Source organism: Osmerus eperlanus, chromosome 26, assembly GCF_963692335.1.
Source record: "Osmerus eperlanus chromosome 26, fOsmEpe2.1, whole genome shotgun sequence".
Lineage (NCBI taxonomy): Eukaryota > Metazoa > Chordata > Actinopteri > Osmeriformes > Osmeridae > Osmerus > Osmerus eperlanus.
Genome location: NC_085043.1, coordinates 3,461,077 through 3,486,202, shown reverse-complemented (window position 1 = coordinate 3,486,202; position 25,126 = coordinate 3,461,077). Strand labels below are relative to the sequence as shown.

Genomic DNA, 25,126 nt, shown 5'->3' with positions numbered 1-25,126 from the left:
CGTAGTACAGGCCCCAGGTTTAGTTGTATAGGTTTAGTTGTACAGCATTTCAGAAGAGGAACTGTGAGGCAGCTGTATTGGCGAGTTTGCGAGATACAAATTTGTGTAATCTATTTGTGGATTTGTGGTGTCATACAATTAGTGTTGCTCAACTTCTAGGATGAATCTCTTGTCATCCATGATGTAAAATGTCTGGCCTTTTGCAACTGAAGTAGTGAAGTGAAATAAGATTTATTTTTTGTGACCAGGGGCATATACCATAAAGCGAATTTAAGCCAGGCATGTCAGTTACTTTCCCGTTTATTTGGTAAACTCGCATTATGGAAAGGCACACGATTTTCATACTTTTATTTTGTATTTTACCTTATGGCTTGGACATGACCTCTGTCAAAATTAGAAAATATACCTGCGTATATTAGGAATATACCTGCGTGGAGGGTTGCATCTGGGACGCTTCTAAACACGGCATGTCTGGTGTGAACTGATTTTTATTTCATAGCCCCCTTCCCCTCTCCCTCAAAAAGTTTTGTTTCCTGTTGGACACTAGCTGTCTGACTGATTGATAATTGCCTTAAACCAGATGCTTGACAAAATCCAGGGTGGTCCTTTAAATATTGAAGCTGAAGATAGGTACTTCAGCTTCAATAAAGAAAAGAATCAGATATTTTAAAAAAAGCATCAATGATGTACCTCATGCGGATTCTGATCATCATCTGATTCATGGCCAGATGGTTTTGTGTGTGTATTGTCTAATGTTTTTGTGTGAAAGATGGTTGTTTCTGTGATAAATTGTTATTCGTTAATAAATACGTGTTTGAAAGACATTTGTGTTTGTTAGTATTATTAATATTATTAGGATTACTCCTTCAGGACTACATCCATTTTATATTTTGATAGCATTCTTGTAAAATTACCCCAAATTTCCAATTAATTCCCTTTAAGTTCCACCTTCCCGTGAAGTTTCCAACTCCAAATATTACCAAAATTCCCCATGTTAAGTTCCCATGGACAGTTTCCAGAAAGTTTCCGGAAATGTTTTGCCCCTTTGCAACCCTAAACCTAAGAAGCGCAGAGCAGGGGTCATTTGATCCCAGTGAAGAGAAAAACATTTGTATCTTCGCACCCGATCCACTGCAGTTGGTCTATAGTAGCCCGATATTATCAACATTTTAGTCGGCTGACAAGATCGCGTTGTTGTTACCAGTCAAAAATATAAACCCACAGGGACATCATGAACATTTAATGGTCTAATTAGATCCAATTATACTGGCAAAATATGTAATTGTCTTCATTTATTGTCAGGACACGTTCCAAGTATTGCAAAACTGAGAGCCATGTGTAATTTGTTTGGAAATTCTAGGCTACAGACTTACTTGAAGTTAGCCTACATGTTGATGGTTAGCCTATTCAATTTAACAACTTTCGGAATGACAAGACAGGCAGTGTAGCCTATATTACATTTAGTCATTTAGCAGTCATTTAGCATATTAGGCAGTGGATAGTATCATACTGGTTGAGAATGTGTATTTTGGTTTCATGTAGGCTATGACTGTTACATTGGGACTCCAGTTTCAAGTGTAGATGGCAGGTTACGCAAGGGCAGTAGCACATGTAAAATGAAAGTTGCATTTTATAGGCCGCCTACTTGATACATCTACTACAACTAGCCTGACTAATTTAGAATAGCCTAAGTTGTGTTCCCTTTACATCTACGGACTAAATAGAATAAATAGGCTAATCTCGGTTATTGCATTGTGCATAGGATTTCTTCTTTTTTTGGAGCTGGTTGAAAGGTGTGATATCCCATCCCCCCTTCAAATGATTGATCACGTAGTGAATCAATGGATTTGGTCTCAACAGTTCTTATCAACATTGTCTAGCTTACTCTACAATTACCCAACTTTCCAAGCATTCCATTCTGATAGGCCTACTTACAGCTCAAGAATCAATTTCATTTAGCTTATTGTTACATTCACGCACTCTTTGTACAAAATATGGGCATTCTTTTCAGCCAGATGTGAAAGGTTGTAAAATGCTCTTTTACTCATTTATACCTCTCGATATTTCAGAAATTATATTGTACACTATTTTATTGCATGGGCTGTTATAATGTTAGGCAGGAATTAGAAAATGGGACTTTGATTGTGAAGGAGGAAGTCGTGTGCAGACAGTAGAGACAAGAAAGTGTGGCTGGCCGATTCAAGGAGTCACGGAGCCCTGTAGTCTGTCCGTGTCACTAATTATTATACATTTTAAGCCTTCAACAACGATCGGTTACACTATTGTAAATCCAACTAGAGAGGGTACAATTTCTGGGGAAATTGTAGGGTGTGCTTGCTTGCGTCGGTTGCACAGGGGTCCGTTTTTGAATGACATTTTTACAACTGATATTTCTGTATATTTTATATAAAAATGCATACTTATTATTTATAAAGATGACATAGATTTAAAAGCATTTTTTTTTTGCTGCTCATTTACAACTGAAAATACGAGTGAAGTGTAGAATGAAATAGATGTCTTCTCATTTCCCCTGCAAGAGGCAGCCTCATCGTTGAAACAAAACGAATAAATTGGGCAGACCGGTGTAAAATTGACCTAATCTCTATGACTTAAACGTCATTTTAAGTTTTTCCCTTCTCATGATATTTTCAGGCATTTAGCCTACTCATTGCATTCATTCATTAATAAAGAACCCCCTTTGAAGATTATTCTACGACGTTACCCAGCAGTAGAAAATGGAATCGCGATTCAAACAGTACCATCTGCTAACTGAAAATATGCCCCCCAAAACGTAAATAAGCTTGACATTTATTTAGTGGAAAATCGCTCATTCATAAAAAGCTCACTGGTAGCGATCATTGTCAGTAACAACGCAAAATGCGATATAGCCCTGTGTGGAGAAGCTGCCCCGGTAAATTGTACTACTACGGTACTGTACAGTACTAGACTACTGCTGTGTTCGTCTTGGTAGCGATTGCGTTGGTTGAATTGGATTTAACGTTCCGTTGTACGGTTTAAGATGAAATTAATTATTTTCATGAACAGATTGACAACGTTTAGGCTGTGGCAATGAAGTTCAGGTTAGTAGTTAGATAGACTTTTGATTTAAGTAAGGGGAGTGCCGAACATGTTCTGTCGCCGTTTGACTTCCTAAACAGCTGTGTAGTGTAGATGTTTTTGTAGTGTGTCTCACGTAAGCTACAGCGTTGCAGTGAGCTACACTGGTTTGAAACCACAGGTAATGGTAATTTCACCAACAAATCGTTTACTAATGTCAGAATAAACCCTACAACGAAAATGTATATGTGAGAAATGTTTATTTTAACGATTGAAAACAGATAACGCTACATCATAGACCACTGTAGTATGTGTTGCAACACAGGCTAATGTCATGATGCTAATACTTCAGTGAAATAGTAGACTACTGTTTCCGAAAGTAGATGTACTTCCTTAATAATATCAGCTTATACTGTACATTACACATGACAATTGTGTGTCATATCACGAAGTAAAGTGAGTAAATAGTTATCACCCTGGCCTCTTTGCTTGTGGCGTTTCTGCAGCTGCCTTGCAGTAAAGCTATAGTTAGCCTAGCTATCCCCCAAGTTAACAGATGCGAAACGAATGTTCTGCCAAAGGTAGTCACGCGTGTTTTCGTGACGTTAGTGACGTAGTGACGTTAGTAACGTCAGTGACTGTGGCTAGCAAATTAGCCACCGTTAGCTTCACTTTTCGCCACAAAAACTTAACTTCAGCCTAAACCATGCAACGGAACGTAAATTCCAATAGAAGCAACTCAATCGCTACCAAGACGAAACTTTTGACACCTACTTTGTCTATGTAGGCCAAATATTGACTGATCCTTAGGGGGGCGAAAATAAACAATAATAAATAAATAAATAAATAAATATATATGTGAGAGAACAAAGGTTGTGCTCTCGCCGAAGGCTTGAGCACACCCAAATATAGCTGCAAGCAGCAATGAGGTGGCCAAGCAATCGAATGACCCATAAAACATGTTGTACATCCTCAGAAGAGGGTTACGAGTTTTAGGGGGGCAAAAAGAATAATAATAATATATATGTGAGAGAACAAAGGTTGTGCTCTCGCCGAAGGCTTGAGCACACCCAATGATCATAACAGCCCCGCCCATGCCGTCATCTCCTTTTATTATTATTATACCTTATTATAATCAGAAATGGTTTAGCTTACCATTTTCAAAATAGTAATAATAGAAAACTATCAAAGTCATATAATATGATTAGTTTTGCGCATGTGTGAATATGCAAAATGCATTTATTAGTTATGTTTATCCGCTTTACAAAACATATTTGCATTTTGCAATTATATTTTCATGACATAAGATTTGCGCTTACCAGTCAACACAAACGTCCATGTGAAGCTAATGCATTTAATAGAATTCACAAATATTTTTGTCATCATTTTACACATAATTATAGACTAGGATATATAAACTATACATATTTAGGTTAAATAAACTTTGTCTCAATTACATACTTGTGCAAGGGAACCCTTGCGACATCTACTGATAGAAAGGTGAATTGTAGCCTTGAAAGGCAGGGGTAAAAAATGTCCAAGTGTGCAATTAAATCAAAATGAGCAAAATCTTAAATTAGCTTTCTCTGGTGTGATTTTGAAAATGTAAAAATACTGGGTGATAAAACACATATCTAGGAAAAGTCAAGGATGCAGGGTCCTGGAATTTGATCAAGGGCGAAGATGATTATGTAAAATAAATCTTTACTGGGGTCAAATTACCCCTCACCTGTTTCAAGTTTTTTATTGTCAGGTGCACAGAACAACACAAGGTCAGACTGGGCACTGAAATTCTTGGGACAAGTCAACGCAAGCGACCTGGCATAACATAACATAGAAGTACTAAGAACATAGATTATATCTATGATAAGCTAAAATAGAATAGAAATAAAATAATAATAAACCTCCTAAATATACAATAGTATGCAATATACAATACAATATACTAGACCTCTAATACACATAATGACCTACAGTCCCTGACAAAAGTCTTGTCACTTATCAATTTTGTAGAAACAACTATTTATAACCTGACTTTTAATTAATCAATTGGTTTTAGAAATGGCTCATGTGAAAGCTAAAACCCTCCCAAATTATGTTTAATATACTAAAATAAATTTGCTTCACTGAAGAAAGATTGATCATTTAATGAACACAGAAAGGTCAGATTTTGGCAAGACAAAAGTCTTGTCGCCTTGTCATATGATGCACCCAATCCTAGATTACAGCCTCACCTGTGATCAATAATTGATCAATCAATTAGTGGGTGTGTATAAAAAGAACCCAGCACACCAGACCTTCACATCAACTGCAACTTGACCTCTGACAACATGCCTAAGATTCACTCTGAGACCAAAGAGTTGATTATCAAGAGGCTGAAGACCAGATCCACTGCTGAGGTGGCCGACACCTTCAATGTGTCTCAGCGCCAAGTACAAAGAATTAAAAAAAGATTTGAAGAGACTGGAGATGTTTTTGACAAGCCTAGGTCCGGCAGACCCCGCAAGACAACTGCTCGGGAGGACCGTTTGTTGGCTCGAAAATCCAAGGCCAGCCCCTTTTCCACTGCAGCAGAACTCCACCAGGCCTGGTCACCTCAAGTCCCCCTGTCAACCAGGACAGTTTGTAGAATTCTGTCTCGAAATGGCCTCCATGGTCGAATCAGTGCCCAGAAACCAGCACTAAACAAAAGTCAATTAAAAAAACGTGTGGCATTTGCCAAGGCCCACAGCCTGCTAAAAGGATGGACGCTGGAAAAGTGGCAGAAGGTGGATTTCTCAGATGAATCTTCGGTTGAATTACATCACAGCCGCCGCAAATATTGCAGGAGACCTACTGGAGTGCGCATGGATCCGAGACTCACCCAGAAAACTGTTAAGTTTGGTGGGGGAAAAATCATGGTCTGGGGTTACATCCAGTATGGGGGTGTGCGAGAGATTTGCAGGGTGGAAGGCAACATCAATAGCCTAAAATATCAAGAAGTATTAGCTACCTCTTACATTCCCAACCATAAAAGGGGTCAAATTTTGCAGCAGGATGGTGCTCCATCGCATACTTCCATCTCTACATCAAAGTTCCTCAAGGCGAAGAAGATCAAGGTGCTTCAGGACTGGCCAGCCCAGTCACCAGACATGAACATCATTGAGCATGTCTGGGGTAGAATGAAAGAGGAAGCATGGAAGATGCAACCAGGGAGTCAGGTGGCTGAGCGGTGAGGGAATCGGGCTAGTAATCCGAAGGTTGCCAGTTCGATTCCCGGCCGTGCCAACTGACGTTGTGTCCTTGGGCAAGGCACTTCACCCTACTTGCCTCGGGGGAATGTCCCTGTACTTACTGTAAGTCGCTCTGGATAAGAGCGTCTGCTAAATAACTAAATGTAAATGTAACCAAAGAATCTTGATGACCGCTTTCTTTGCTATTCCTGATGACTTCATCAATAGATTGTATGAATCATTGTCGAACCCCATGGATGCAGTTCTTCAAGCTAATGGAAGTCATACAATATATTAAATATGGATCTCACAGCACCACTACTTAATTCACTGATGCAACATATTTTTGTATTTGAAGTAAATTATTTCTTTAATTTTCACATTACTTTCTGTAGGCGACAAAACTTTTGTCTTGCCAAAATCTGACCTTTCTGTGTTCATTAAATGATCAATCTTTCTTCAGTGAAGCAAATTTATTTTAGTATATTAAACATAATTTGGGAGTGTTTTAGCTTTCATATGAGCCATTTCTAAAACCAATTGATTAATTAAAAGTCAGGTTATAAATAGTTGTTTCTACAAAATTGATAAGTGACAAGACTTTTGTCAGGGACTGTATACTAACCTTATAGACCTAACTAACCTAAGACAAGACCTATACTAACCTCAGACAAGAGGGGTAAGTGCAATACTGAACTGAAAGTGACAGTGTGTAAAGTGGCTAGTGAGAAAAGTATCAATGTAAAGTGACCAGTGAGAAATGTATCAATGTCCATATCAGTGTCCATTTAGAAGCCTGATGACCCTTGGATAGAAACTATTGTCCAGTCTGCTATTGCGAGACCGAATGCTACGTTAGTGCCTGCCAGAAGGCAACAGGATAAAGAGACTGAAGGATGGGTGGTAACAGTCTCTTAGGATCCTGCCTGCTTTCCTGAGGCATCGTGTGTGGTAGGTGTCCTGTAGGGCTGGGAGCTTCCTGCCAATGATGAACTCAGCAGACCGGACCACACTACGTAGGGCCTTGCAGCCCCTGTCTTTGCAGCTCCCATACCCCACTGTGATGCAACCAGTCAGAATGCTCTCTATAGTGCATCTGTAAAAGTTAGTGAGGATGACTGAGTCCATGCCAAACTTCTCCTCAAGAAGAAGAGGCCTTTCCGGGCCGCTTTGACCACCTTGTCCGTGTGAGCAGACCAGGTGAGGTCATTGCTGATGTTCACCCCGAGGAATCTGAAGCAGCTGACCTTTTCCACTTCGGATCTGTTGATGTGAAGGGGTGCATGCTCCTCCTCCTGCCGCCTCCTATAGTCCACAATCATCTCCTTGGTCTTGCTGACGTTGAGAGATAGGTTATTGTCTTAATACCATGATGTCAGGGTATCAACCTCCTCTCTGTAGGCTGACTCATCACTGCCAGAGATGAGGCCCACAATGGTTGTGTCGTCAGCAAACTTAACAAGGAGGTTGGAGCTGTGCAAGGAGAACAGGAGAGGGCTGAGCACACAGCCCTGGGGGGTGCCTATGTTGGGGATCATTGTGGATGAGGTGTGCCGATTCGCACCACCTGTGGCTTTCCCGTCAGGAAGTTGTGGATCCACTCTGCGCTTCTAGTGTTAATATTAACAGGATTGTATGGCTGAAGGTGAGTTTTATTAAGTACTGTAGTATTAAGTAAGCGGAGGGAGGTCAGTCAGTAGACAAGGGGAGGTCAGAAGGACAGTAAGCAGGCAGGACCTAGTAGCAGAGAGGTGAGTTAGAAAGGTGACTGCACTTAAAGATGTAGACTAACTCTAATAGTCTTAGTAAGGGGATCAGATGGCTGAGCGGTTAGGGAGTCGGGCTATTAATCAGAAGGTTGCCGGTTTGATTCCCGGCTGTGCAAAATGACGTTGTATAGGCACTTCACCCTACTTGCCTTGGGAGGAATGTCCCTGTACTTACTGTAAGTCGCTCTGGATAAGAGCGTCTGCTAAATGACTAAATATCAGTAATAGTACAATAGTTTAGAGGTACGGTTGGGTATCGTTTGGATTTTACGATTCCGATACCAAACCGGTACTTTTAAAACGATTCTGATTCCTAAACGATTCTGATTCTTGAAAAATGAAAAGGCTTTTTTTAGGCTTTTTTTGTGTTGAAAATTATTTATTTTTAACAATATATTAACGTTTTAAAGTAGCCTACTTAAATATATAATAAGTAAACCTAAGTCACCTAACACACAACTACAATAATTTTACAATAAATAACAGTTACACTATTAACAAGTAACAACAAAATAAATGTTGAGTTGGTATGCTAACTAAACCAGCTTCAAACTTTAGCAGTTCTTTTGCAGAAAAATGACCATATTTGCCTTCTCTGGCAAGATACAACACCTCGCCTGACTTGTGGCATGTCCTGCACAGGAGAAAACTCTCACATGGTGTCGAAGAGGCCTGTGTGTATGGGTATGAGTTTGAAAGAGCAGACAAATTGGGGAGGCTGTCCCGGGGCCAGGGACTAATGTCCACAAGCTTTCGAACACGGTGCATCCCTCTGCTTTAAGAAGTATTCCGTGTGTCGCCGCATGGTTCAATAAATTAGATGCAATACCTTTGCACGTAATCGTTTTGAAACATTTGTTGCATTTTGCGATGTCAGAATCCTTGGCTGTGAAATACAGCCACATTTTCGTCCGCTTCGCTTTAGGCATTTTAAATGCACTAAAAGCTAGCTAACGATAGACTAGCAGAGCAAGTGTAATATGTTTACTAGCGATCACGTGCAGTGAATGGTTAATATGCTTTTACGTCCATTTAGGTGAGCCTACAGGGAAAATATGGCATTTTGAAAGTAGCCTACATTTACAGTAGCTAGCTAACGGTAGACTACAGAGAAAGTTATATTTTTACGTCCATTTCGGAGCGACAGAGGCCCTAACCCTAACCCATAGTGGAACCGGGTATCGGTACCCAACCCTATTTAGAGGTGGCATTAGGATTTGTGAAAGGTTTGCACTTCAAAGAATTCCTTATTTATTGCTCGTTTTTACTATCTAGCTAAGATGATTAACATAATTGTGTGTGACAAAGTGTCAGACTGTTTCATCTACTCTTAAATGAATATGCATGTGAAAATCCCACAACTCTTCACTCCAAAGCACTTTTTTATATTAATTTGAGTATTTTGCTACACATTTTTTTGTTTATCAGATGGCCAAGCATAGCATATTTGTATTGTATAGATGCGTTGTTTGACTACTTGATACAATATGTCATCAGTAAAGATGTATGCTCAAACTAGGGAAACACCACACTGCCACATCTATAGAGGATTTACTGAATGTCCTGCACTCCTATGCACATACCCCTGCTCCACCCCCAGACAAACTAAAGATAACTCCACATGAGGTAACAATGGTAACATTGTTTATTTCCTGTGCTAATGGGTGGGCTGTGATTTTTATGTCCACCGCCATGTTCCCCTTTACATATTAAGGGCATTGTGGGTAGGAGCTAGTAAGAACTGTGTACACTGAGACTCTCGCCAAACTCACCTAGCAAAGCTTTATTGGAACCAATGACACAATTTTAATACCTTCTCTGGTTACGGTTTCTGCTGCATTCATGGCCTTTCCACTCAGGTCGCTGACCATGCTGTCCACTGTGGCCTCGTGGCGCAGGAAGATAGGTCTTACTACACGGTTGTACAGAATCTGAGACCCGTTCCATGTTACTGGGGCCATGCACCACAACAAGAACAAGCACTAGACAAGAATAAGGAGAGACATAAGATAATACACTGAAAAACAAATAATTACTTGTCCTTCTAATGGCAGAAAATTATACATTTATCTACACCAACTAGATTTAATTTGATGCTTTGGCAAAGAGGCCTGAGGAGCACAAGCCTGAAGTTTTCAATGTGAACGCATCTCAATTTGGTTGTGATGTAACTTAAATAGATTGATATTGGCCGGCCCTCTGTCTTGTGTGGAGATTTTGCAGAAGAGAGTTGTCTTATCCAACCCAACTGTTTGACATAGAGTAAGAGAACACTGGTATGTTAGCTAACTTATTTGCCAGAATGATAGACAACATAGCATGAAAGTTTTTTTAACAAATACAGAATGTTTTGACAGTCTATATTTTCGTAATTATATTATTGGTGAGGGTCTATCTTGTTTTGTGGGCATCATGGTAGGGTAGTTGATATATTTTCATTCGTTTTTAAAGTCGCTATGACAAATCGCTATGACGCAATTTTTTCAATACTTCCAACAAGTTTCCTAAACTCTTAACGCACCAACACACCTACAACACACAATTGGCAAAACAGTTAATTTCATGCTCAAAATCACACATTTTTAACTAAACTCAAACACTAATTGAGATAACACAAAAATACACTAAACATTACACCATGTCTACCAAAACACTAACACCCGTTCTCTTTCCACAGGAACATTTAGTCAATCATAGCACAATGTCATAAAAAACACTAACATCAGATGGAATTACAGAAACTGCATTCTTTTATATATGTGTCAGGTCTCACAGTATATGGATTATAGATTGTGTTTGCAATAAAGTTTCTTTTAAAGCCTCTACATTTTTGTTTTGTTGGGTTTAGTAAATGCATGCATTTTGTTTCTTTTGCTGCAGAAATTCAGAACAAAAAATGAATGACCCATCTCAGAGTAGCTTTATAGAATGTATGGTTACTGTATTGAAAAAAAAGAAGACAGAAACATAATTGCTGCAGTAAAGGCTTCATTTGCAACAATACATTACTGCAAGAAATATGCAATATAGCTGACAATTACAGTATTTCATCAGTTACCCTAGCTCAGGCCCTTCTCTGAGCGCCACCACGCATTTTAAATCCTCTCCCTTGCCCTTGTCCCACTCCGCTCCCTTGTCCTGGTACTTGTCTTCCTCTCCCTCGTGCAGGCATTATTCTTACTTTCTTCGTGTTGCTCTACATTGTTCTTTTTCCACACAAGATCAGCCCAAAGAGGTCCTCTTTACTGTATATACCATATGGTCATGCGATTGAAAGAACCTCAACACCTGAGTGTTTCCTAGTTGGGAATCAGCTGTGATTTACAGTATTTGCATAACTTCAACCAGCTGTTTCTCAGTAGCAATGGAATAAAATACAGGGGATATATTTGTGTTTCAATTCACAATATGAACAGCTGTTCACTTTGACTTTAGCCAATAAGTTAGGTTTTGAACATGATGTTATCTGTTCTGACATACAGTGTGAAATAATTGGTAAATTGGGCTGTAAAAATCGATTGTTTTGGTCTTGGTTGAGCTTGTGTGCAAAAGAAGTTCAAGCATTTTAAATGTGTGTTTACTCTATGCATTTCGTGTAAAAGCAACAAGAAATGTGTTAATTCTATAGCCAACACAGAGGGATGTTGTGCTAACTGTGTCAAGAGTTTAGGAAACTTGTTAAAAGTATTGAAAAAATTGTCATAGCGATTGTAAAATACTGTAGTAGTTTAAAAAGAAAGGGAAAAACATTTCCTGTAACTATCTTTATAGTGCACTTGATGACTAGAAATCTAACTGGTTAAATGTATTTCCTCTCTGAAGCTACTTTTTGGGGGGTAAGTTACCAGTTTAATTTCTGATGACCATGAAGTGATAAATGGGAAAGTAAGATTAATAATAGCCAACTTTTATGGAGCTGCCCAGTCCAATGTACTATACACCATTGGTAACAGCAAGGGCATACATTTAATTCCCAAACATTTTGGAATAGTTTTCCTAAATTACGTGTCGCTTTATGCAGATTTGCATAAAGAACTTGAGGTGTTGCAAGCCACCGTGGCCATCATTGGGAAAAGAAGGGAAGACAATTCTCAGCCCATTTTTCATTTAGGAAATTGATTTAAAAACTAGTTTTTACAACAGCTCTTTGGGATCAAATATGACATATCAAAATCATAAAATTGTCTTTATGGTTGAGGACCATCCAACCTCCAGAAACAGTGGTGGTCTCAGTTTTTGTTCACCAAATTACTTACCTATAAAATATGTTAATGAGCCCTGTCAACTTATTGTGCAGATTATTATTTTTTATTTATATATACTGTATATATTAAATATGATTGGGGGAGAAAGCAAGATATATTAATTGTTAAAAATCATGAATCATTTTTCATGAAAATGGTTTTCCTTTTGGCATTTTTTGTTGTCAATTTGTATACAACAATGACTACCTTATATATGTTGAATACATTTGTTGAATAAATGTGCACTTAAAACATCATGCACAGTCATGCCTTTCTGAGTTGGTACATTTTCTTTATGAGTTTATCTATGGGAATTCAAACCATGCTATGAATGTTCGAAGATGAATAAACACAATTAAGATAATCAGGTCAGAATTTCATAGAACATACAGTAGCTACAATGTAATATAAAGTATTATCCACATAGTCCAGTCATTTTAAGCCAAAATGGGGGTCAACCTAGGACAAATTGCAACAAAAGCAAACTCAACTGATTTTGTATCCTCAATATGTCCTGAGTAAGGAAAAAAAGCCCAGAAGAACCCCATTAGGGGAAAGTGTTGAAAAATACCCAAATATAGCCTATTCATACGCCTATTCATTCTTTGTGAATAGGCTAAAGTTTTGAGCCTTTAGATATCACCATGAAAATTACTGAGTTGATTACTTACATTAAGGCAAACAAAAAATGTATTACAAGTCTTTCAATTTTGTTTCGTAACATGAGCAAACGCTGCATAATAATGTATGCGCTAATGTGCAAATACCACAACGTATCTAAACATTGGATATAGCCAGGTGAAAATGTCTTGTAGAATCTTGTTGACATCCTACAGTAAAAGACTATAGAGGCAAACAAATGTCACCATAAGGGGCAGAGATTCAGTCGTTCATTCAAGGTCCACTCAATCAACTGTCACTAAGCTGTCACTCAGGTAAGAAAGATTTCCTTTTGTTTCTCCTACATGGATTATTAAACCTACATTAATAAAACATACCTGGTGATCAACTACAATTTATTGGGAACATCTGGATGTGTGTTTGTGCTGTGGTACGACTATTATTGGTGAAACGACCCAGCCCCAAACCCCATCTCTGCAATAATAATTGTTGTCACCTTAAAGCCTATTAGGTTTGAACCATCCTTCAAAAATACATTTGATTTAGTGACACAAACATATTGAGGCAATGTGTACATTTACATAAATACACCCCTTTCAGCCATTTTGTATTTGATTCAATTGTCTTAAGTAACGTTTTTAAATACGTCAATGATACAGATCTGTACCAAATATCAAGTCAATGAGATCTTTGGTTCAAGAGAAGAGGAATTTGTAAGGTTTTCCCAAATTATCACTGTACAGGAAAATCCATCATGGCGGACCTTATGGGTCCTTGAGGCTTATTTGTTTCTCATGAAAAATGAGGCATGCACACCAAGTTTCAGAAGAATTGGAGCAATGGGTTGGAAATGCCATCACTTTGAAAATTTGACTTTTGGGCGTGGCCTGTGGCGCCCCCTATGGTCCGAAAACGGGATAACGGGATGACTGGGTTGCTGCTGTAAAGAATAGCTTACTCGTAGTGCTTTAAAAAGGTTGTTTGGGGTGCCATAACTTTTCATGGAAGGGAATTTCAAATCATGCCTAGCATCAGTGGAGATGTGTCCTGGCTTAGATTACTGAAATGAATTTGTGCAACAGGCAAGGGATCCACCTGAACAATCAATATACTTCATTAAAGCTAACTCGGTTGTGAATCTGACACTACCATGCATAGACTCCAAGTAGCTAGCTACTGTGGTAAACCTGTCTTGTTTTGCAGTGGTTTACAGTCTCGCTAAGTGTTGTTAGTATTGTTATGGGCTCAAATAAACACTCATTGTTATGTTTTACAACGGGAGGATTGACCGGAAGACTAGAAACCGTTCTGTCCAAAAATTATAATAATTGCCTTTGACTGGTTTTGAATCTACAACCCTATGTTTACCAGCACAACATCTCATCCAATTGAGCCATTCCCAGATCTGGACTTTGCCATGTTCAGTAACTGGATAATAAAATAAGGCAAGCATTGTCAGATTTGTTCCAAGCTCAAACAGCTGTCATATTTTCACATATCAAGGTGAAACTTTGCAGGGTACTTCAGGGAGGTGTCACCTTCAAGCCTATTAGGTTTGAAAAACCATCATTCAAAATGACATTTGATTTAGTAACACAAACATATTGAGGCAATGTGGACATTTACATAAATACACCCCTTTCAGCGATTTTGTATTTGATTCAACTGTCTTAAGTAACGTTTTTAAATACATCAATGATACATATCTGTACAAAATTCCAAGTCAATTAGAGCTTTGGTTCAAGAGAAGAGGAATTCTGAAGGTTTTCCCAAATTATCACTGTACAGGAAAATCCATCATGGTGAACCTTATGGGTCCTTGAGGCTTTTTTGTTCCTCTTGAAAAATGAGGCATGCACACCAAGTTTCAGAAGAATTGGAGCAATGGGGTGGAAATGCCATCACTTTGAAAAGTGGACATTTGGGCGTGGCCTGTGGCGCCCCCTATGGTCTGATGTGGGCCAGTCTGTGTTTGGGCTGTATTTGTGGCATGTTGTATCAATATGCCAAATTTCCAAACTTTTTACTAATGTGTTCATGAGATAAATTACAATAATAATAATAATAAATATAGCTGCAAGCAGCAATGAGGTGGCCAAGCAATCGAATGACCCATAAAACATGTTGTACATCCTCAGAAGAGGGTTACGAGTACACGCAACAAGTTTGGTGCGAATCCATCAAAGATTTGCTGAGATACGACCCAACTTCCTGTTTGCTGGCTTAACGGCACATTTTGACTGGCCGTACCGGGCAAACGGTTTTGAAAATCCAAAAAACATATGATGGCTTTTGTGAGGCTTGGTCTGAAGATGATCTCTGCCAAATTTGGTGAAGATTGGAAAACATTTGTAGGAGGAGTACAGAAAAAACGTTTTTTCAGTAATTCAAAATGGCGGCCGCATCAATTCGGCTGTTATCACAAATTATCATGTGTCACACACGGGATGTCCCAAGATATCATGAGACAAAGGAATCACTTAATAAAGGCAAACGAATCAACAGTTATTGGCCAAAACACATTTTTGCATCCTGCGGCCACGCCCAGTGATCACATGACACCAAATTGTTTGGACATCCTCAGATGAGGGTTCCGAGTCATCATACCAAGTTTGGTGTTGATTTCTCAAGGATTGGCTGAGATATGACCCAACTTCCTGTTTGGTGTCTTTGCTGCCGATTTTGATTGGCTGTACCGGACAAACGGTTTTGAAAATCAAAAATCTTTGGATAATTTCTGTGAGGGTTGCTCTGACGATGATGTGTGCCAATTCTGGGGAAGATTAAAGAAAAATTGTAGGAGGAGTAGGCTTTCAAAGGTTTTCGATAAAACCGGAAATGGCGGAAAATCTATATAACCGGAAATTGACGTCATAGGGTGTGTTGAACTCGTCTTGACCCAGGGAATCCAATGGTACCTCATTTTTGAAAATCGGTTATACGGTTCAAAAGTTACGTGTGTAAACACAAGTCCAACTTTGACTAGTTGGTGGCGCTAAAGTGCTCCAATGAGAGACATGAAACTTGGTGAATATAAAGAGGGGACTGTGCTTCATGAGTGTGCCAAAATTCACAACTTTTTACCATATGGTTCTAGGGGCTGCCATAGACTCCAATGGCAGAAGAAGTGTAATAATAAATATAGCTGCAAGCAGCAATGAGGTGGCCAAGCAATCGAATGACCCATAAAACATGTTGTACATCCTCAGAAGAGGGTTACGAGTACACGCAACAAGTTTGGTGCGAATCCATCAAAGATTTGCTGAGATACGACCCAACTTCCTGTTTGCTGGCTTAACGGCACATTTTGATTGGCCGTACCGGGCAAACGGTTTTGAAAATCCAAAAAACGTATGATGGCTTTTGTGAGGCTTGGTCTGAAGATGATCTCTGCCAAATGTGGTGAAGATTGGAAAACATTTGTAGGAGGAGTACAGAAAAAACTTTTTTCAGTAATTCAAAATGGCGGCCGCATCAATTCGGCTGTTATCACAAGTTATCATGTGTCACACACGGGATGTCCCAAGATATCATGAGACAAAGGAATCACTTAATAAAGGCAAACGAATCAACAGTTATTGGCCAAAACACATTTTTGCATCCTGCGGCCACGCCCAGTGATCACATGACACCAAATTGTTTGGACATCCTCAGATGAGGGTTCCGAGTCATCATACCAAGTTTGGTGTTGATTTCTCAAGGATTGGCTGAGATATGACCCAACTTCCTGTTTGGTGTCTTTGCTGCCGATTTTGATTGGCTGTACCGGACAAACGGTTTTGAAAATCAAAAATCTTTGGATAACTTCTGTGAGGGTTGCTCTGACGATGATGTGTGCCAATTCTGGGGAAGATTAAAGAAGAATTGTAGGAGGAGTAGGCTTTCAAAAGTTTTCGATAAAACCGGAAATGGCGGAAAATCTATATAACCGTAAATTGACGTCATAGGGTGTGTTGAACTCGTCTTGACCCAGGGAATCCAATGGTACCTCATTTTGGAAAATCGGTCATACGGTTTAAAAGTTACGTGTGTAAACACAAGTCCAACTTTGACCCGTTGGTGGCGCTAGAGTGCTCCAATGGGAGACATGAAACTTGGTGAATATAAAGAGGGGACTGTGCTTATTGAGTGTGCCAAATTTCACAACTTTTTACCATACGGTTCTAGGGGCTGCCATAGACTCCAATGGCAGAAGAAGTGTAATAATAATAAGAAAAGGTAGAAACACTTAAGTGGCTTCGCCGCTTCGCGGCTTGGCCACCAAATATAGCTGCAAGCAGCAATGAGGTTGCCAAGCAGTCAAATGACCCATAAAACATTTTAGACATCCTCAGAAGAGGGTAACGAGTACACGCAGCAAGTTTGGTGCGAATCCATCAAAGATTTGCTGAGATACGACCCAACTTCCTGTTTGCTGGCTTAACGGCACATTTTGATTGCCTGTACCGGGCAAACGGTTCTGAAAATCTAAAAATCGTGTGAAGGCCTTCGTGAGGCTTGGGCTGAAGATACTCTCTGCCAAATTTGGTGAAGATTGGACAACATGTGTAGGAGGAGTAAAGAAAAAACGTTTTTCAATGAATTCAAAATGGCGGCCGCATCAATTCGGCTGTTATCACAAGTTATCATGTGTCACACACGGGATGTCCCAAGATATCATGAGACAAAGGAATCACTTAATAAAGGCAAACGAATCAACAGTTATTGGCCAAAACACATTTTTGGTTCCTGCGGCCACGCCCAGTGATCACATGACACCAAATTGATTGGACATCCTCAGAAGAGGGTTCCAAGTCATCCTACCAAGTTTGGTGTTGATTTCTCAAGGATTTGCTGAGATATGACCAAACTTCCTGTTTGGTTGCTTTGTTGCCAATTTTGATTGGCTGTACCGGACAAACGGTTTTGAAAATCAAAAATCTTTGGATAACTTCTGTGAGGGTTGCTCTGACGATGATGTGTTCCAATTCTGGGGAAGATTGAAGAAAAATTGTAGGAGGAGTAGGCTTTCAAAGGTTTTTGCTAAAACCGGAAATGGCGGAAAATCTATATAACCGGAAATTGACGTCATAGGGTGTGTTGAACTCGTCTCGATCCAGGGAATCCAACGGTACCTCATTTTTGAAAATCGGTCATACGGTTCAAAAGTTACGTGTGTAAACACAAGTCCAACTTTGACCAGTTGGTGGCGCTAGAGTGCTCCAATGAGAGACATGAAACTTGGTGAATATAAAGAGGGGACTGTGCTTAATGAGTGTGCCAAAATTCACAACTTTTTACCATACGGTTCTAGGGGCTGCCATAGACTCCAATGGCAGAAGAAGTGTAATAATAATAAGAAAAGGTAGAAACACTTAAGTGGCTTCGCCGCTTCGCGGCTTGGCCACCAATAAGAAAAGGTAGAAACACTTAAGTGGCTTCGCCGCTTGGCCACCAAATATAGCTGCAAGCAGCAATGAGGTGGCCAAGCAGTCGAATGACCCATAAAACATGTTGTACATCCTCAGAAGAGGGTTACGAGTACACGCAACAAGTTTGGTGTGAATCCATCAAAGATTTGCTGAGATACGACCCAACTTCCTGTTTGCTGGCTTAACGGCACATTTTGATTGGCCGTACTGGGCAAACGGTTTTGAAAATCCAAAAAACATATGATGGCTTTTGTGAGGCCTGGTCTGAAGATGATCTCTGCCAAATTTGGTAAAGATTGGAAAACATTTGTAGGAGGAGTACAGAAAAAACGTTTTTTCAGTAATTCAAAATGGCGGCCGCATCAATTCGGCTGTTATCACAAGTTATCATGTGTCACACACGGGATGTCCCAAGATATCATGAGACAAAGGAATCACTTAATAAAGGCAAACGAATCAACAGTTATTGGCCAAAACACATTTTTGCATCCTGCGGCCACGCCCAGTGATCACATGACACCAAATTGTTTGGACATCCTCAGATCAGGGTTCCGAGTCATCATACCAAGTTTGGTGTTGATTTCTCAAGGATTTGCTGAGATATGACCAAACTTCCTGTTTGGTTGCTTTGTTGCCAATTTTGATTGGCTGTACCGGACAAACGGTTTTGAAAATCAAAAATCTTTGGATAACTTCTGTGAGGGTTGCTCTGACGATGATGTGTTCCAATTCTGGGGAAGATTGAAGAAAAATTGTAGGAGGAGTAGGCTTTCAAAGGTTTTTGCTAAAACCGGAAATGGCGGAAAATCTATATAACCGGAAATTGACGTCATAGGGTGTGTTGAACTCGTCTCGATCCAGGGAATCCAACGGTACCTCATTTCTGAAAATCGGTCATACGGTTCAAAAGTTACGTGTGTAAACACAAGTCCAACTTTGACCAGTTGGTGGCGCTAGAGTGCTCCAATGAGAGACATGAAACTTGGTGAATATAAAGAGGGGACTGTGCTTAATGAGTGTGCCAAAATTCACAACTTTTTACCATATGGTTCTAGGGGCTGCCATAGACTCCAATGGCAGAAGAAGTGTAATAATAATAAGAAAAGGTAGAAACACTTAAGTGGCTTCGCCGCTTCGCGGCTTGGCCACCAAATATAGCTGCAAGCAGCAATGAGGTGGCCAAGCAATCGAATGACCCATAAAACATGTTTTACATCCTCAGAAGAGGGTTAAGAGTACACGCAACAAGTTTGGTGCGAATCCATCAAAGATTTGCTGAGATACGACCCAACTTCCTGTTTGCTGGCTTAACGGCACATTTTGATTTACCGTAACGGGCAAACGGTTTTGAAAATCCAAAAAACATATGATGGCTTTTGTGAGGCTTGGTCTGAAGATGATCTCTGCCAAATTTGGTGAAGATTGGAAAACATTTGTAGGAGGAGTACAGAAAAAACGTTTTTTTCAGTAATTCAAAATGGCGGCCGCATTAATTCGGCTGTTATCACAAGTTATCATGTGTCACACACGGGATGTCCCAAGATATCATGAGACAAAGGAATCACTTAATAAAGGCAAACGAATCAACAGTTATTGGCCAAAACACATTTTTGCATCCTGCGGCCACGCCCAGTGATCACATGACACCAAATTGTTTGGACATCCTCAGATGAGGGTTCCGAGTCATCATACCAAGTTTGGTGTTGATTTCTCAAGGATTGGCTGAGATATGACCCAACTTCCTGTTTGGTGTCTTTGCTGCCGATTTTGATTGGCTGTACCGGACAAACGGTTTTGAAAATCAAAAATCTTTGGATAATTTCTGTGAGGGTTGCTCTGACGATGATGTGTGCCAATTCTGGGGAAGATTAAAGAAAAATTGTAGGAGGAGTAGGCTTTCAAAGGTTTTCGATAAAACCGGAAATGGCGGAAAATCTATATAACCGGAAATTGACGTCATAGGGTGTGTTGAACTCGTCTTGACCCAGGGAATCCAATGGTACCTCATTTTTGAAAATCGGTTATACGGTTCAAAAGTTACGTGTGTAAACACAAGTCCAACTTTGACTAGTTGGTGGCGCTAAAGTGCTCCAATGAGAGACATGAAACTTGGTGAATATAAAGAGGGGACTGTGCTTCATGAGTGTGCCAAAATTCACAACTTTTTACCATATGGTTCTAGGGGCTGCCATAGACTCCAATGGCAGAAGAAGTGTAATAATAAATATAGCTGCAAGCAGCAATGAGGTGGCCAAGCAATCGAATGACCCATAAAACATGTTGTACATCCTCAGAAGAGGGTTACGAGTACACGCAACAAGTTTGGTGCGAATCCATCAAAGATTTGCTGAGATACGACCCAACTTCCTGTTTGCTGGCTTAACGGCACATTTTGATTGGCCGTACCGGGCAAACGGTTTTGAAAATCCAAAAAACGTATGATGGCTTTTGTGAGGCTTGGTCTGAAGATGATCTCTGCCAAATGTGGTGAAGATTGGAAAACATTTGTAGGAGGAGTACAGAAAAAACTTTTTTCAGTAATTCAAAATGGCGGCCGCATCAATTCGGCTGTTATCACAAGTTATCATGTGTCACACACGGGATGTCCCAAGATATCATGAGACAAAGGAATCACTTAATAAAGGCAAACGAATCAACAGTTATTGGCCAAAACACATTTTTGCATCCTGCGGCCACGCCCAGTGATCACATGACACCAAATTGTTTGGACATCCTCAGATGAGGGTTCCGAGTCATCATACCAAGTTTGGTGTTGATTTCTCAAGGATTGGCTGAGATATGACCCAACTTCCTGTTTGGTGTCTTTGCTGCCGATTTTGATTGGCTGTACCGGACAAACGGTTTTGAAAATCAAAAATCTTTGGATAACTTCTGTGAGGGTTGCTCTGACGATGATGTGTGCCAATTCTGGGGAAGATTAAAGAAGAATTGTAGGAGGAGTAGGCTTTCAAAAGTTTTCGATAAAACCGGAAATGGCGGAAAATCTATATAACCGTAAATTGACGTCATAGGGTGTGTTGAACTCGTCTTGACCCAGGGAATCCAATGGTACCTCATTTTGGAAAATCGGTCATACGGTTTAAAAGTTACGTGTGTAAACACAAGTCCAACTTTGACCCGTTGGTGGCGCTAGAGTGCTCCAATGGGAGACATGAAACTTGGTGAATATAAAGAGGGGACTGTGCTTATTGAGTGTGCCAAATTTCACAACTTTTTACCATACGGTTCTAGGGGCTGCCATAGACTCCAATGGCAGAAGAAGTGTAATAATAATAAGAAAAGGTAGAAACACTTAAGTGGCTTCGCCGCTTCGCGGCTTGGCCACCAATAAGAAAAGGTAGAAACACTTAAGTGGCTTCGCCGCTTGGCCACCAAATATAGCTGCAAGCAGCAATGAGGTGGCCAAGCAGTCGAATGACCCATAAAACATGTTGTACATCCTCAGAAGAGGGTTACGAGTACACGCAACAAGTTTGGTGTGAATCCATCAAAGATTTGCTGAGATACGACCCAACTTCCTGTTTGCTGGCTTAACGGCACATTTTGATTGGCCGTACTGGGCAAACGGTTTTGAAAATCCAAAAAACATATGATGGCTTTTGTGAGGCCTGGTCTGAAGATGATCTCTGCCAAATTTGGTAAAGATTGGAAAACATTTGTAGGAGGAGTACAGAAAAAACGTTTTTTCAGTAATTCAAAATGGCGGCCGCATCAATTCGGCTGTTATCACAAGTTATCATGTGTCACACACGGGATGTCCCAAGATATCATGAGACAAAGGAATCACTTAATAAAGGCAAACGAATCAACAGTTATTGGCCAAAACACATTTTTGCATCCTGCGGCCACGCCCAGTGATCACATGACACCAAATTGTTTGGACATCCTCAGATCAGGGTTCCGAGTCATCATACCAAGTTTGGTGTTGATTACTCAAGGATTGGCTGAGATATGACCAAACTTCCTGTTTGGTGTCTTTGCTGCCGATTTTGATTGGCTGTACCGGACAAACGGTTTTGAAAATCAAAAATCTTTGGATAATTTCTGTGAGGGTTGCTCTGACGATGATGTGTTCCAATTCTGGGGAAGATTGAAGAAAAATTGTAGGAGGAGTAGGCTTTCAAAGGTTTTTGCTAAAACCGGAAATGGCGGAAAATCTATATAACCGGAAATTGACGTCATAGGGTGTGTTGAACTCGTCTCGATCCAGGGAATCCAACGGTACCTCATTTCTGAAAATCGGTCATACGGTTCAAAAGTTACGTGTGTAAACACAAGTCCAACTTTGACCAGTTGGTGGCGCTAGAGTGCTCCAATGAGAGACATGAAACTTGGTGAATATAAAGAGGGGACTGTGCTTAATGAGTGTGCCAAAATTCACAACTTTTTACCATATGGTTCTAGGGGCTGCCATAGACTCCAATGGCAGAAGAAGTGTAATAATAATAAGAAAAGGTAGAAACACTTAAGTGGCTTCGCCGCTTCGCGGCTTGGCCACCAAATATAGCTGCAAGCAGCAATGAGGTGGCCAAGCAATCGAATGACCCATAAAACATGTTTTACATCCTCAGAAGAGGGTTAAGAGTACACGCAACAAGTTTGGTGCGAATCCATCAAAGATTTGCTGAGATACGACCCAACTTCCTGTTTGCTGGCTTAACGGCACATTTTGATTTACCGTAACGGGCAAACGGTTTTGAAAATCCAAAAAACATATGATGGCTTTTGTGAGGCTTGGTCTGAAGATGATCTCTGCCAAATTTGGTGAAGATTGGAAAACATTTGTAGGAGGAGTACAGAAAAAACGTTTTTTTCAGTAATTCAAAATGGCGGCCGCATTAATTCGGCTGTTATCACAAGTTATCATGTGTCACACACGGGATGTCCCAAGATATCATGAGACAAAGGAATCACTTAATAAAGGCAAACGAATCAACAGTTATTGGCCAAAACACATTTTTGCATCCTGCGGCCACGCCCAGTGATCACATGACACCAAATTGTTTGGACATCCTCAGATGAGGGTTCCGAGTCATCATACCAAGTTTGGTGTTGATTTCTCAAGGATTGGCTGAGATATGACCCAACTTCCTGTTTGGTGTCTTTGCTGCCGATTTTGATTGGCTGTACCGGACAAACGGTTTTGAAAATCAAAAATCTTTGGATAATTTCTGTGAGGGTTGCTCTGACGATGATGTGTGCCAATTCTGGGGAAGATTAAAGAAAAATTGTAGGAGGAGTAGGCTTTCAAAGGTTTTCGATAAAACCGGAAATGGCGGAAAATCTATATAACCGGAAATTGACGTCATAGGGTGTGTTGAACTCGTCTTGACCCAGGGAATCCAATGGTACCTCATTTTTGAAAATCGGTTATACGGTTCAAAAGTTACGTGTGTAAACACAAGTCCAACTTTGACTAGTTGGTGGCGCTAAAGTGCTCCAATGAGAGACATGAAACTTGGTGAATATAAAGAGGGGACTGTGCTTCATGAGTGTGCCAAAATTCACAACTTTTTACCATATGGTTCTAGGGGCTGCCATAGACTCCAATGGCAGAAGAAGTGTAATAATAAATATAGCTGCAAGCAGCAATGAGGTGGCCAAGCAATCGAATGACCCATAAAACATGTTGTACATCCTCAGAAGAGGGTTACGAGTACACGCAACAAGTTTGGTGCGAATCCATCAAAGATTTGCTGAGATACGACCCAACTTCCTGTTTGCTGGCTTAACGGCACATTTTGATTGGCCGTACCGGGCAAACGGTTTTGAAAATCCAAAAAACGTATGATGGCTTTTGTGAGGCTTGGTCTGAAGATGATCTCTGCCAAATGTGGTGAAGATTGGAAAACATTTGTAGGAGGAGTACAGAAAAAACTTTTTTCAGTAATTCAAAATGGCGGCCGCATCAATTCGGCTGTTATCACAAGTTATCATGTGTCACACACGGGATGTCCCAAGATATCATGAGACAAAGGAATCACTTAATAAAGGCAAACGAATCAACAGTTATTGGCCAAAACACATTTTTGCATCCTGCGGCCACGCCCAGTGATCACATGACACCAAATTGTTTGGACATCCTCAGATGAGGGTTCCGAGTCATCATACCAAGTTTGGTGTTGATTTCTCAAGGATTGGCTGAGATATGACCCAACTTCCTGTTTGGTGTCTTTGCTGCCGATTTTGATTGGCTGTACCGGACAAACGGTTTTGAAAATCAAAAATCTTTGGATAACTTCTGTGAGGGTTGCTCTGACGATGATGTGTGCCAATTCTGGGGAAGATTAAAGAAGAATTGTAGGAGGAGTAGGCTTTCAAAAGTTTTCGATAAAACCGGAAATGGCGGAAAATCTATATAACCGTAAATTGACGTCATAGGGTGTGTTGAACTCGTCTTGACCCAGGGAATCCAATGGTACCTCATTTTGGAAAATCGGTCATACGGTTTAAAAGTTACGTGTGTAAACACAAGTCCAACTTTGACCCGTTGGTGGCGCTAGAGTGCTCCAATGGGAGACATGAAACTTGGTGAATATAAAGAGGGGACTGTGCTTATTGAGTGTGCCAAATTTCACAACTTTTTACCATACGGTTCTAGGGGCTGCCATAGACTCCAATGGCAGAAGAAGTGTAATAATAATAAGAAAAGGTAGAAACACTTAAGTGGCTTCGCCGCTTCGCGGCTTGGCCACCAATAAGAAAAGGTAGAAACACTTAAGTGGCTTCGCCGCTTGGCCACCAAATATAGCTGCAAGCAGCAATGAGGTGGCCAAGCAGTCGAATGACCC

At 40.2% G+C, this 25,126-nt stretch overlaps 1 protein-coding gene across 2 annotated transcripts in view; it reads right to left on the bottom strand.

Moving 5' to 3' along the window:
- reep6 (receptor accessory protein 6) overlaps window positions 1–25,126 on the bottom strand; it is a 95,721-nt gene that overhangs the window by 31,047 nt on the left and 39,548 nt on the right. For both annotated transcript variants that reach the window (XM_062452703.1, XM_062452702.1), the window contains exon 4: window positions 9,852–10,020. In XM_062452703.1, coding sequence (XP_062308687.1) covers window positions 9,852–10,020 — 169 coding nt within the window. The remainder of the gene's footprint in view (window positions 1–9,851; window positions 10,021–25,126) is intronic.